The sequence below is a fragment of the Adiantum capillus-veneris genome, chromosome 1 (assembly GCF_014529385.1).
Source record: "Adiantum capillus-veneris isolate H3 chromosome 1, ASM1452938v2, whole genome shotgun sequence".
NCBI classification, from domain to species: Eukaryota; Viridiplantae; Streptophyta; class Polypodiopsida; order Polypodiales; family Pteridaceae; genus Adiantum; species Adiantum capillus-veneris.
Window position 1 is genome coordinate 49,201,013 of NC_140931.1, and position 15,154 is coordinate 49,216,166.

At 40.3% G+C, this 15,154-nt stretch overlaps 1 protein-coding gene and 1 pseudogene across 1 annotated transcript; both read right to left on the reverse strand.

Annotated features, from left to right (window-relative positions):
- Window positions 1-5,149: 5,149 nt before the first annotated feature.
- On the reverse strand, window positions 5,150-5,725 carry LOC147464691 (mitogen-activated protein kinase kinase kinase 2-like; the record flags this gene model as incomplete). The annotated part of the gene is made up of 1 exon (XM_086516527.1): window positions 5,150-5,725. A coding segment is annotated over one exon (576 nt), but the record flags the coding sequence as incomplete, so codon positions are not given.
- A 5-nt stretch (window positions 5,726-5,730) lies between these two features.
- LOC147464692 (uncharacterized) lies at window positions 5,731-6,333 on the reverse strand (annotated as a pseudogene).
- Window positions 6,334-15,154: the final 8,821 nt, after the last annotated feature.

Here is a 15,154-nt window from a genome sequence, read left to right on the forward strand (position 1 = left end):
GTAGACCTATAATGACAGAAACAGATGTTGTAGCTTGGAGCATGGATGTGAAAGACATAAAGTTTGTCATCAATTATGATTTTCCTGAATCATGTGAAGACTATGTACATCGGATTGGACGAACAAGACAAGCTACTACAAAGGCTATAGTCTATACTTTCTTTCCAACAACAAAACGACAGCAAAGACCACATCGCCAACGACAATCAGGTCATGTCCGGGACGACATAAACGCGGAAGGGGGGAATGTTGACCGCTGGGTCAACAACACAACATAACTCAAGTTTTGTACCAAAGTATTATCTTTTGCGAGTTATGAAATGCTACGGATTATGGCTATAAACGTCATTTGTAATGAGTAGTTATTCTAGTTTCAGAAGCCGGGGTGCAATGGCACTTCCAAATTGTAAATACAAAGCCATTTGACCCTTTCAACCCCATTTTTTGGTTAAACCTAAGGTAGCCTTAGTATATAAGGTACCTAGGTCATTTTGTAAAAAGGACTTTTAATCATAATCAAAACTTTAGCGTTGTCGTCTACTGTGTGTGAGAGAGAAAGAGAGTGAGCGTGAGCTTTATCCTCTCGCTACGCCCGGCTCGCTCAACACATTGGAGATCTGACTGCACAAGTTGCTGTAGGCTAGAGGAGAGCTACGCGACAACGCCAAGCATTCCACGCGAGACGAAGCGCACACGTCGACACATCTACGAGCTATTTGTGGTCGTAAGTGTATCAAACGATGTCTGTTTTCTGCGTGCTAGTAGTCTATAGAATCGTGGCAACATAAGCTATGCATAGGTACTCATAAATTTCAGTTTCGGGCACTTTCAAAATTCTGCTCTGTCATCCTAGGTGTTTTCCGCAGATGCTTTTTGAGTGAGGGTTTTGAGTGTAGAAGCTTAGGGACAGGTGTATCCTAGTGAGGGGATGGTGTTCCTTAAGTTTCGTATGAATCTGGCATGATTAGGTGAGTTACCTTCCGTATGTGTGTATGTGGCTAGGTGGTGTAGTTGAGGGCAATGAGGTTCTTGATTGTGGTTTAGTTGGCCTTCCAGAGTGTTGTATGTATAGGATGGTCTCAGCCTGACAAGCTACAGAGATTTCCTCCGTGTGCGTATCGTGTCATCTGTGTCCTCGATTGACATTATGTTGATCTAGGTAGTGTTTGCATGCACTTCATGGGTGTGTGAGTCGCCCGTCCAACATTGAATGAAACTAGTGTTGAGATAAGCTTGTAACTTGTACTCATGGTGAGAACCTTAAGACAAGAATGCACCATTTATGTGTATAGTCACATTTTTCCTATGGAATCTGTAAGCCTCACACGTGCTACACAATTATAGTCACATGCTATTTGGTGTAGCCCACATGGTACTTGACCTTTTTTCCACATGTGGTGCATATCACTTTTCATCATTTACTGCCACCTTCTATTTTGAGCATATATAAGGCCACCATACTTAACTTGCAATTCTCTCTCTCATTCTAATCAATCAAGCAAGTTTATTTTACATTGCATATTCTCTCTAATACTTATTGCTAGTTGTTATGAATCTCTTATTATGATGAATGCCTCGCTGTTCTATCCACCATAGATATTACACATGGTATCAGAGCTAATGGATAATTAGAATTTTTTAATTGTATCCATTAGACCTCTATGCTAGATTTAGTGATCTCTCTCTCTCTCTCTCTCTCTCTCTCTCTCTCTCTCTCTCTCTCTAAGCACTCAATTGATTCATATCTCTTTAGAAATGCAGCTAATTAATCTCAAGCCTAAGTATCTCTCTCTTTGGATTTGGGCAAGTCTATATGGCTACTCCCCTAGCCAATGTTTAGGGATAATAAGATTGAGCATTAAAATTTGTGTGATTTTTCTTCTTTATTAAAACTTTCTTGATTATGTTTTGTTTCTTGCTCTTCTCGCTTTCTCCAAGCCGAGTTACCCCACTTGATTGTACTAATGAAATGCATTTGTGTGTATAGCGATTTTCCAAATGTTTCAAATGCGCAAATTTATGTCTCATTTGGACCAAGCATTGAACAAGGAAATCTTATTAATTTTTTCATACATTTTTATGCTTGATTTCTTTACTTAACCGTGCTCATAAATCTTTGCTTTGTGTGTGTATGCTTGTTTGTTTGTTCCCCTCTTTGTTTTATTTATTTGCTAAACACTGCTCATAAACCTTTGGTTTGTGTGTGTGTGTGTGTTCCCCTGTTTTCTTTTTGAAAGTGTGTAGATGCATGGCTTAAAAGCCAAATGAACATTTTCTTTTGTAATGTTGTTTGAAATTCAACTACCCTTTTGCAATATACCAAGCTTGAAGGTTTTTTACTTTGAAATCAATCTCATTCAAAGCACCCCTTCCCATTGAAACCTTTTGGCACCTTTTGGCTTTCAATTTAAAAGTCAAATTATCCAAGCCCATGCTCTTGTGCCATCAACAACTCCAACACAATAGCATCAAGAACCGTGAACAAAGTTTGCTACTTCCATGGCAAAGTCTCCATAAGCCTAAGCACAAAGCAATGTATGTCTTATCCAATCCAAAAATTACCCCAGTAGCCCCAAGCCAACAGATTTGCATGAGCTTATTTCCACATTTTGTATAAACCTATTGCATCCATCTTTTCATATACACAAGCACTACATCCACCAAGGTGTGCCTTCACTACAACGAGAAGTAGATATGCACCAACCCAGTTCAAAAAACCAAGTGCACCCACATATACATCAACATTAGAATCCTCCAAATTCCCAAAAATCAAGGAAGGTAATGCATAGAAGGAGGCTCATAGTTCCCTAAAGAAAGTGATGACTTGCATCTGTAAGTGTTTAAACACTTCCTCAAACCATATACTTTGTAGGTAAGACCTACACTATTTTTCTTGCATCAGATTTGATCTTTATGAGCCCTATATAGTTACTCCTTAATATAACCTGTATTAGACTCTTTTATCAAAATCCATGCTATATCATGTAAGCTTCAGATTATGAGGGTGTTTGTTGAGGTAATCCTATAGCTTGCACTCATGATGAGAACAAACCCTTAAGCCAAGCATGCACCATTTATGTGTATAGTCACATTTTTCATAAGGACCCTATAAGCCTCACATGTGCCTATTTGGTATAGCCTACTATAGTTGGTGGGTACACGAAGAACCTAAAAAACACACAAATATCATGCTACAAATGATAAAATCAATAGGTTCGCATACTTGGTGAGTGGCACATACGCACAATTGAGAAACAATACACGATCTGAGAGAGATAGAAAAGGAAAGAAAGAATGAGATCACATTAATGTGCACCTCCTATAGACGAATGCTACACAGGCACAGTGAGAGAGGAGAGGTCAAAAGAGAAAAGGGCACAAACACTGGGTGCAATCTCCCCCCATACAAGAGTGAGCAGTTTTCTCTTGCACATATTTACTTATAGATTTTTTGCATGCTCAAAATGATTACAAATTGTTCATCCGAACATAAAGTGACCATTGCTCATAAAAAGCACTTTAATAATGAAATATCCATAAAGTTGCTATCCTTTTGCATAGTGCATAGTTCACTTATGCTTTTATTGCATGACAATTGTAATAAATAACTATTTATCGATTTCCATTACATACCTTTCCGTTAGGAAGCGACCACCTTTAGTTGCTAAGTAAGGAATCTGCAAGCACCATATTAGAGAGTTTGAGACTTTAGAGCCAATTTGAAAATCACCGATGTCTTAAAGATTTGGCCATATGGACAAATCTCAAACTTTTTTTAAAGGCCAACTCCTTCTATAAGATAGTACTTGAAAATCTCTTTTGAGCCATGATCTCAAAGCTTTGGCCATGTGTTCAAATCTTAAGCTCCTTTTGAAAGTGATTATTGGAAAATTTCCAAATTCACTAATATGGTGTTGGCCAGCAGCAAATCATACTTCAAAAATAATGGTTAAAATTATGTATAAAAAATATCATGGAACAAAATAAAAAGCCATAAACTGAAACAAATGAATTTGCTTATGCCTACCGTCATCCACATGCTGTATATTATAATGTCCCATACCACGAGAATAGACAGTATATGTCATATGTCTGAATGTATGTAGATATCATTCGTCACAACCATTGTTACATAATCAAATTTCATTAATTCAATGTATACTATTGAAATCATATGATCATAAACCAAATTCAAAAATCCAACTCCAACTCCAACTCCAACACCAAATCCAAATCCAAATCACGTTCATTATATACCTGGGTAACAAAATCATACTAGGGCCAGTGGTGGACAATCACTGCAACATGATTTTGTAATCAATGTTCCCTAAATCAACGAATCAATACTAATCAAGCGTGCTACCTAAATCACTGAATATGCACTTGTGCTACCTAAACCGACAAATTAGCACTAGTAATGTTTAAGCTAGAGAATCTATTGTTTGCTGGTATGCTGCCTAAATAAGCAAATCTGCACTCATGCTACCTAAATCGATGGATCTACACGGATAATTGGTGTTGCCTAAATTGGACAATCTACACTAAGATGAACATTTACACACTGCCTAAATGCAAATATGTGTGCACACGACCAATGGACTAAGCAAGGCATAAAAGACAAAACATTGACTACCTTTTTGTCATCAAATTGGAGTATATTTTATTTGACATCACCTTAGCTCATGTGAGTAGCTTTTAAAGTTGTCTGGCGGTATTCTCCATTGTTGTAAAAGTCCAAAACTACCTGAGTGTAGCTCCTTAGGTATATCTACAACAAAATCACTTAAAACAAGTAAACAAAGTGAGCATTTATCAAACGAGTAAAATAAATTGAGGGATTGTTGTATAAGAAGACGTTTTAAGAGGTGGTGCATAATGTTGTGCTAAGTGACTACGTAAAAGAAAAACCAAAAAAAGAAGAGAACTTACCTTGTTTTTGTTCAACCTAGTCACAAATTATCCCACTCATTAGTGAGAATGATCTTGTATGATGTATAGACTTATAACGATCATTAAACTAGCACATGTAAGAGGTTTTTGAAGCCTGAGGTTTGGTATAGTTTGTCGTGCTTAGCTCTTTTATAATATGCATTGTTTGAGTAGGAAAACAAGTTTTGACAATGATTCTAAGTTACTTCAACTCATGTGTTTAGATATACATGATGGCAATAAGAATCTTGATCACCATGCATCCTACACTCCATATATCTACATGACGTACATAATTGTCTCCTATTATAAATTTTGGTGCCATCCAAAAAATAGACTCTTTGATGGATTTGCAAGCATCAGTTATTGTGTCCTCATGAAATGTTTTAGATACTCCAAAGGTAGCCAATTTCACAAAAACATTAGAATCAACAAGCATGTTTCCAGCTTTGATATCTCTATGAAAACTTTTTTTCTTATGAAGATACTCAAGACCAAGAAGTAATTGTGTTTTGTAGACAGGAACAAGAGACTCACTAAATGTGCCAAATCTTTCTATCATGCTTTGAATAGATCCGCTAAAAAACATCGTCCAAAAATATATAAAGAACACTGCCTCTTCATCTTTTTCCATATCTATGTAGCCAACAATATGTTTGTGTCTTATCTCTTTATATAACGAGATTTCTCTTTCTAGACAAGTCATGTAAAAATCTTTCTCTTCATCATTAGTCATGTTTTGAAACTTCAAATGTTTCATTGGCATAAGCTCTCCAATGGATTGATTGATGCCACAAAACAACGGTCTCTAGATGCTGCAAGAGCTGCAAGTATCAAGGGGAGCCTTTGCATGTCTATCCCATCACCACAAACATCAAAACCACACTTGAGGACCTGATTCATGCTTTGAGCTTCTTGTGATGCAATGGCCTCTTCTCATAGTCTACCAATTGCCAATGGTGGCAACTGAGCAGAGCCACTTGACGTTCCTGATGCATTAGTGAGATATCTCATGTCATTGTGCGAGGCATCTGGATAGCCAAGTGATGAGCTGGATGTGGAAGAGTAAAATGTTGAGAGGAGATTTTGATTGCCCCCTAGAGGAAATGAACATGCCATCAAAGCATTGTTGAGAGATCTTTCTAATGTTTTGGTCATTGCATCTAATGACTAAGCATGATTCAGTGGAGACAAAGTCCACTTTTGTGCTCTAGTGTGTGGCCTTTGAGCTTCAAAAGAGACTTCTCTAATTGTCTCTTGTTAATTAAGTGTTGAGGCACGGGCAGGAGATGTTGGCCTACCATGCCATGCTAGAGGGGAGCCCAAACCTTTAGCCATTGAGCTTGGACTCTTTGCCGCATTTGAATCAGAGACATTTTTGTCCTTGTCTAATAAATGCTGCATGATCTTGAGTAAAAGACTTCACAATCAGCTCACATACATCATCTTCTCCTCTAAGAAAATCTAGGCAAAGGAAATGTTGAGATGTCGAGCTCTACACCTTGAGCTGGCATCCACTACGGGTCTTGGCCGCTTACGGCATTTACTCACTGGCGCGTTAGGTGACCGACACGGAGGATCTCTGCCAGTGATTCTACAGCTGGACTACACTTATAGTGCCAGCCTAGTACGCTTCTAGCGAGTTCACACTTAGTGACCGCATGTACATATGTGCTACTTTTCAGCTTTAGCACTTAGTCATTTTGTACTCTCTTTTCTGTGAAGAAGAAGAAGAAGCTTTCCATCTCTGTGTGCTTTGTGCTTGTCTTGTGTAGCTCTCTTGCATCCTCATTCTTTACATGGTATAAGAGCCTGGTGCAGGCAAGAGAGGCTAAGAGAGCAAGAGCATCACAATCCCTTCGTTCGCAATCCACGACCAGATGCCGAAGGTGCCTCGCGCAGCGAAAAAAATTTTAGGGGTTTTTCGCACAAGTTTCTGAACAGGTCTCCAAAGTGCAGTATACAGAGATTTACTGTACAAGTACAGTGGTTGTATGTACGCTTGATTGTGGACACTCGTTGAGTGTAGAAAGCGTTACAGGAACCACGATAGCAGGTTCAGCAGATTTGCAGGTTTTTGCAGATTGCAGCTATTTTGTCTTAGTGCTTCAAGATGTCTGACGGTTTCAGTCAGATTGTTACTGAGAAGCTTGAGAAAAATAACTACCCTGCATGGAAGTTCAGAATAACAAATTTCCTAAAAGGAAAAGGTTATTGGGACTATGTAGAAGGAGACAATGAAAAGGAACCAGAGATTCCCGAGGCAAATGCTACAGCAGAACAAAGGAAAGCTTTGAGGGACCGGCAACAAGGCCAGAGCAAAGTGATGTATTGGCTTTCTATGAGCATCACAGATGGCATGATGGGCTATCTACAGGATGCTGAAACCCCCGCCATTGCATGGAAAAACTTAGGCAGAGTGTTCGAGGTGAACACCAAGGCCAGGAAGCTTCAACTAAAGTCGGAGCTAAATCAGTTTAAGAGGAACAACCTCTCCATCAATGATTATGCTTTGAAGATCAAGAGTATCATTGAGGCTCTTGGATCTATTAAAGTCTCAGTGGAAGACGATGACATTGTCCGTGCATGCTTGGATGGTCTAGGAGATGAGTATGTACATTTTAGGTCTTCCATGAATACAAGAGACGACATCCCCGTGTTCCAAGATTTGATTTCTATGCTTATTCTTGAGGAGAAGAACCTTGACACATCTTCTTCTCATGGTAGAAATAATTCTGAACAGGCCTTCTATTCTAACTCCAACAGAGGTAGAGGTAGAGGTCGTGGTCGAGGCCCAAGGGGTTGCAGGGGCCAATTTCTGGAAGGTCAATCAAATCAAAACAATACAGGTGGCAGGGGAAACCAGTCTCAAGGCAGGGGGAGTCAAAGAGGTCGTGGTGCAGGATCAAGCAGGCAGCAACATACTCCAGATAGTAGAGAATGTTGGACTTGTGGTGAAAGAGGTCACATGTCACGTGACTGTCCAAAGGGAAAAGCAAGTAGAAAGAGAGAACAGGGCAACTATGCATCTACTAGTAGAGATGCAGATGACAGCAAAAACGAGCGCATGTTTGTTATGCAGCATGTAATGAATACAATGACTACAGAGAATTCCACCCAAGATGATGTTTGGTATGTGGATTCAGGTGCCTCTAATCACATGACATCTCGTGGAGAGTGGTTTAGAGATATGCGCAAACCAGATGTGTCAGGCTATGTGCAGACAGGAGATGACACAGCTCACCCCATTGCTCATGTAGGGGACATACCTCTAAATACGAAGAGTGGGAAATCAAAGTATTTAGCAGATGTACTTCATGTCCCAAACATTACAAAGAATCTTGTTTCTGTTGGACAAATGGTTGAGCAGGGTTTGCAGGTTCGCTTCAATCCAAATGGCTGTTATGTAGAATATTTCCAGAATGGCTGTAAGCTGATCACAGAGGGAAAATGTGTGGGCAGAATGTTTACGCTGAATGTAGACATGCCTGAGGTAAAAGCTGCATTATTTGCACAGGGCACAGGTGTTGTGGCTGATGTTGACATTTGGCACAAACGCATTGGCCATGTCAATGAGCAGAGATTGCGCAGCATGCAATCAAAACAGATTGTAAAAGGTTTGCCCAAATTCAAGGTGGATGGTATGCATAAAGTGTGTGCAGCATGCCAGTTTGGAAAACAGTCAAAGGGCTCATTTCCACATGAGCGCAATGTATGTAAAAAGCCACTTGAGGTGGTGCACACAGATGTTTGGGGTCCAACCGATACTGCAAGTATACATGGTTGCAGGTATTATGTCTCTTTCATTGATGACCATACAAGGAAAGTATGGGTCTACTTCATGCGTAACAAAAGTGAAGTGTTTGGTCACTTTCAAGACTTCAAAGTCATGATTGAGAAGGAGACAGATATGCAAATCAAGACATTGAGGTCAGATGGAGGGGGAGAGTACTTCTCCAATGATTTTTCAGATTTTCTGCGAATGCATGGTATACACAGGCAGTTTACATGCAGATATACTCCACAGCAGAATGGGGTCGCAGAAAGGAAAAACAGGCACATTGCAGAGGTTGCACGTGCATTGATGAATGAGAAGAACATGCCTCATCATTTCTGGGCTGAAGTTGTAAATACAGTTGTGTACATTATGAACAGGACACCTACAGCTACGGTGCATGATGTAACACCTGAGGAAAAGTTTACAGGTACAAAGCCTGATTTGGCACACTTGAAAGTGTTTGGCTGCATAGCTTACGTGCATGTACCAGATGAGTTGCGTAGGAAATTGGATCCTAAAGCAGAGAAATGTATTCTTGTGGGATATTCCCTTGAACAAAAGGGGTACAGATGCTACAATCCTACTACACGAGAATTACGAGTGAGCAGAGATGTAGTCTTTGATGAGATGAGCAGCTGGTACAGTAATGCACATGGCACTATTGGGGCTGATGTAAAAGATGATGTGGTTGTACAAAATGTGAGGCCACAGTCACAGGTTTTGAGTGGACCACAAGAGTCCTCTTCTCGTGGCTCTGTTGAGAAACCATGGAATGGTAGACTACGTACGCAGGTTACTCCACCAACAGGTACAGGGAATGTATCACGAAAAGGAAAAGAAAAGGTTGATGAACCTCCCTTTATGGCTGATGCATCATCAGGTTTTTCACATGTAGACATGGATTCAGATGGTTCTGAACAAAGTCTTGATGAGGAATTTGGAATTTCGGCTGTCAGGACACCTGGTGTAAGGAAAGTACAAGAAGATGCTAGAGGGCAAAGGAGTGACCCAGGACCGCGCAGATCTAATAGAGTCAGAAATCCAGTTCAGAAATTGACTTATGATGGATATCTAGCGCATCACCAAGCCTACATGGCTAAGGTGATACAGGATGTGGAGCCCACATGTTTTGAGGATGCAGTTGGAAATGTGCATTGGGATGATGCAATGAATGAAGAGATGGCTGCATTGGAAGCAAATGACACATGGGAGTTGGTGCCATTGCCAAGTGGCAAGAAAGCTATTGGCTGTAAATGGGTGTATAAAACCAAGCATAAGGCTGATGGTAACATTGAGCGTCACAAGGCAAGGCTGGTCGCAAAGGGTTATGCACAGACGTATGGCATAGACTATGAGGAGACCTTTGCTCCAGTGGCAAAGATGACGACAGTGAGAGCTGTCATAGCAGTGGCTGCATCTAGAGGATGGATTATGCATCAAATGGATGTAAAGAATGCCTTCTTGAATGGTGAGTTGCAAGAGGAAGTGTATATGGATCAGCCACCTGGTTATGTCGATCCAGGTTACCCAGATTATGTATGCAGACTTCTCAAAGCTTTGTATGGTTTGAAGCAGGGCTCTAGAGCATGGTATGACAGGATTGCCAAGTATCTTGTCAGTATTGGTTTTAGGAGAGCTCATGCTGATCATTCACTCTATGTAAGTGAGAGTGATGTGGGGATTGTGGTCATTACCATATATGTAGATGACCTTATTATTGTTGGTGACAATGCTATGGAGATTGACCATGTGAAGGGTCTTCTCAAACAGGAGTTTGAAATGAAAGATTTAGGCGAGTTGCGCTACTTTCTTGGCATTGAGGTGATCAGGACTCCAGAGGGTGTATGGCTATCACAGAGACAGTATGCTTTGGACATGTTGTCAAAGTATGGTATGGCTGATTGTAAGACAATTTCTATTCCCTTGGATGTGAATGCAAAGCTGAGTGCAGAGAAGGGTGATGTTGTTGAGGATGTCAACATGTACAGGAAGATTGTGGGTAGTCTAATCTACTTGACTATCACAAGGCCAGACTTGAGCTACACAGTAGGCTTGGAGAGTCAGTTCATGCAGCTTCCAAGGAAGCCACATTTGGATGGAGTACGACGCACACTTAGGTATGTGCAAGGTACTCTTGACTATGCATTGTTCTATGCAGCAGATGCACCATTAGCATTGTATGGGTATACAGATGCAGATTGGGCAGGTAGCATTGTTGATAGGAGATCTACGAGTGGCTTCATGTTCTCTTTTGGGAGTGCTGCTGTTACTTGGAGCAGCAAAAAGCAACCTACGGTTGCTTTATCGAGCACAGAGGCCGAGTACAGAGGTGCAGCAGTTGCGGCGTGCGAGGTAGCTTGGCTACGCACATTACTTGAGGACTTGGGAGTGCAGGTGGACCAGCAGATTTTCATCCATTGTGACAACCTCAGCAGCATGCAGTTGGCTAGGAACCCAGTGTTCCATGCCAGGACCAAACACATAGAGGTCCATTACCACTACGTTCGAGAGCGAGTGTTGGCGGGCGACATCGACTTGGTCTACGTCAGCACAGAGGAGCAGATAGCGGATATCTTTACCAAGGCCCTCAGAGCTGAGAAGCTTCGACGTTTCCGGACTATGCTTGGACTCTGCGACATGCAGAGCTCGAGGGGGAGTGTTGAGATGTCAAGCTCTACACCTTGAGTTGGCATCCACTACGGGTCTTGGCCGCTTACGGCATTTACTCACTGGCACGTTAGGTGACCGACACGGAGGATCTCTGCCAGTGATTCTACAGCTGGACTACACTTATAGTGCCAGCCTAGTACGCTTCTAGCGAGTTCACACTTAGTGACCGCATGTACATATGTGCTACTTTTCAGCTTTAGCACTTAGTCATTTTGTACTCTCTTTTCTGTGAAGAAGAAGAAGAAGCTTTCCATCTCTGTGTGCTTTGTGCTTGTCTTGTGTAGCTCTCTTGCATCCTCATTCTTTACAGGAAATACCTCAACTCTATTTGAGCTCATTTTTCACGGGCAAGTTCCTTCAATTTACAACCTCAAAACCTATCAATATAGATTTCACATTTATCCTTCAATGTAATCAAAACCACAAAATCAAACATTGTGTATATGTAACCTGGCTTTATTAGTTATTGTCAAAAGCCCTTTTATCAATAACTCAATTATTAAATTACCTAGCTTATGAATTATTAGGCAACTTAGAAAACAATAGCCTCTTTTTTACCTTGAAACCATATAGTTTACACTTGCATCATGAGAAACCTTCAAGATGCATGAGTATAGGATGTTTACAAATCATTTTCCCAGCTTGTGCATACGGTGGAGGCAAGAGGCAAAAAGGGGATGGCTAAAAGAGGGGCATATGAGAGGTTTGTCAGTCAAGAGAATATATCCAAGTATAAGTGGGAGTTGAGCATTGGACATAGTTTAAAAATTTGACGTGATAGATAAGTGTGGTTAAGGAGGACAGGTTAATGTCCCATTCATGATTTGACAACACTAATCCTAATTAATATAGAGAATGCTTAAGAACACAAAATGACAAAAATTGGTCAAGTTCTCAATGTAGCATCAAGTTACATTTTCTGTGAGCATAGAAATGAGCTCAATATATAGGAGAAGAAGTGGTAGGTTGAGTGACATCATCAATGAGGTGTGAGAGATCATTCAAATTAACCAAAGAGGAGAGTACAAGTTGAAAACTCATGTACACCTTTTTGGGGCTGTTTTGGCCTATCTATTGGCTCCATTATGCAGTGGAAAGGTGCTAGAAAGGTCCATGGGTCATGCATACATATGTGGGAATCATTTTGGATATGTAATCATGCATGTGGACTAAGGGAGAGTTTACTAGGGGCATAAGTTAGGTTTGCCCCATCATGAAGCTTTAATGCATAAAACGCTAATCACGACTAGTGAGCAATGAGGTGGAAGGCCTCATGGTGTGTAAACCACACCCTACCATCCCATAAGGAATTAGACACATTACATTGTAAACAATCTGATCTCTCATTTTCAATAGGATCTCAAGAAGGTGTCTCCTCATAAATGTTATACACCTAAAGAATTTTAGTTGGATCAATATACTTGCTCATCATTAGATTGCGCTAATCATTTTCAACTATTGCAATAGGAATGGAAGAAAAAGATGAATTTTGAAAGAAGAGACCAACTTTACTTCAATGTTTTTCAACTCTTGGGTCTGTTCTATCTTGCTTGTATTGCTTTGCATTCTCGGGGAGAAAAATGCTACGCGTATAAAATCTTGTCATCATTTGGTTATGCAATCAAAAAACATTAGAAGCAGATGCTATGTGCACATGCATGCAAAGTAGAATCAAGAAAATGGATAAGTAGGGCATTTAGGCATCTTTGCACATGTAAATTTATATTTTTGATAGCAGGACAAGCCACAAATTTCCTATTATATGGTAGTTTGCAATTGTTGCCCTTCCATCAAACAACTTGCACTTGTCTAAAATCTCAAGCAACAGATGTAGCCCTCCTATGCGCATGTGTAAGGCCATCGCTTTCTTAAAATGATGATGATGGTCAAGAAGACCCGCATTTCCTCACACTGCAAGGGTCGTAGCTATCTATTGTTTTTTTCCCGTCTCTCTCCACCATGATCATCAGCACACCCACAACGTAGAGAAAAACCAGGTTATGTGTGTGCCAGTCCTACGGTGATATCATGTGGAAAATGGGGCGCAAAGCAGTGCGAGTGCTACTGGGTAGGCAACTGGAGTCAAAGGAGAGTTGGTAGAAAGGAAGAGAGAGCGAGAGATATATATAGAGGCAATTCTTTTTTTTTTTGCATGAGTGCTTAGCGACCCTTTTTTATTAAACTGATAGTCATTGTCTTTGGGATAACGGCTGAGCAAAAGGTTGGCATGCCCTAATTTTAGCAGGCTACAAACTCACGAGCTCAAACCGCTCTTTGTTGTTGTCAATTTCTTGCCTACCACCACAACGTTTTTGTTTGCATGGGTGGAATGGGTGGTGGGCTACATGGGTATGTGCCTCCCATGCACATTGTCGGGCTATTGCTGCTATTGTGTTGACGACTATGGAGCTAACAAAAACCACCACTGAATAAGGCCCACCCTACTATCACCGTCAAACAATAAAGATGTCCATTGTGGGGTGGTCAAAGAGTGCATTGGTTTGATGCTACTGCAACCTTGGTAATGGTTGCCCCTTACCTTACTAGAGCACGATAATACTGGCCCCTTAGTCTATTACTCCATCATGCCTACTCCGCTTCATATGTTGAGTTTGCCGAGTGATGGGTTTTATCAAGATGCTACACAGGTCCTTCAAATTTTGAGACTTTGTAGTCACTTGGGGTTGTTTCCCATATCCATTAGATCTTTAATGAAACTCATTCAAAAAAATTCTTGAGGTCTCTTAGGATTGTGTCTACAATGTTAAATTTTCTCCAATTCTTCTTCTATCCATCCTTCTTCTTACATCTCACCATGCCTTCTTCTTCTACTTCTCTTGGAATTGGTCTCTTGGGAGCCAAGGTAAGGATTAACTAAGCCTCCGTTGATATGAAGAACTTCTTCCTGTACTATACACATCCTCAATCTAATGACATATTCTTCTTAATCATATCTAGCCTCATGTCCATCTTACCACTGTTTTAACAAGCTATATCAATATCTATCGAGCGCTAACTGAGGTATTAGCAATAATTAGATTTTACTCAATATATAAAATATCATAATTTTTATATCCTATTAGGATAACTTTCACTGATTACAAATTAATGAAGGATTAAACATTGAGGCATCCAAAGATTTACAAGAAACAGCTAACATGAAAGAGGAATAAAACAAAAATATTTAAATTAACCAAAAAATAATTATGTAAGTGCACTCGGCTCTAGTGCATAATTGTATCCTTGTTCAAATGCCAATTTTTGGATCTCTTTGATCGATTGTTAACAAGATCGTAGCCTTGTTGCTTTGATACCACTGTTGTAGTCAAGTGCACAGAGGGCCTGCAAAATACACAAATAGCATGTTGCAGACAATTGAATCAACATATCTGCATACTTGGCAAAATGCACATATGTACAATTGAGAAATAGTACACGATTTGAGAGAGAGAGAGAGAAGTAGGAGAGCACATGCAGGCACATCTCCGATAGCGGAGTGCTACACAGGCACGTTGAGAGAGGAGATGTGAGAAGAGAAAAGAAGGACACAGACATTGGGTGCAATCCCCCCCCCCGGTGCAAGAGTGAGCATTTTCCTCTTGCACATATTTACTTACAAATTTCTTGAATGCTTAAAATGATTACAAATTGTCTGCCCACACATAAAGTGACCATAGCTCATAAAGAGCACTTTAATAATGAAATATCCATAAACTTGCTATCCTTTTGCATAGTCCATAATTCACTTATTCTTTTGCCACCTGCAAGAAATAATTA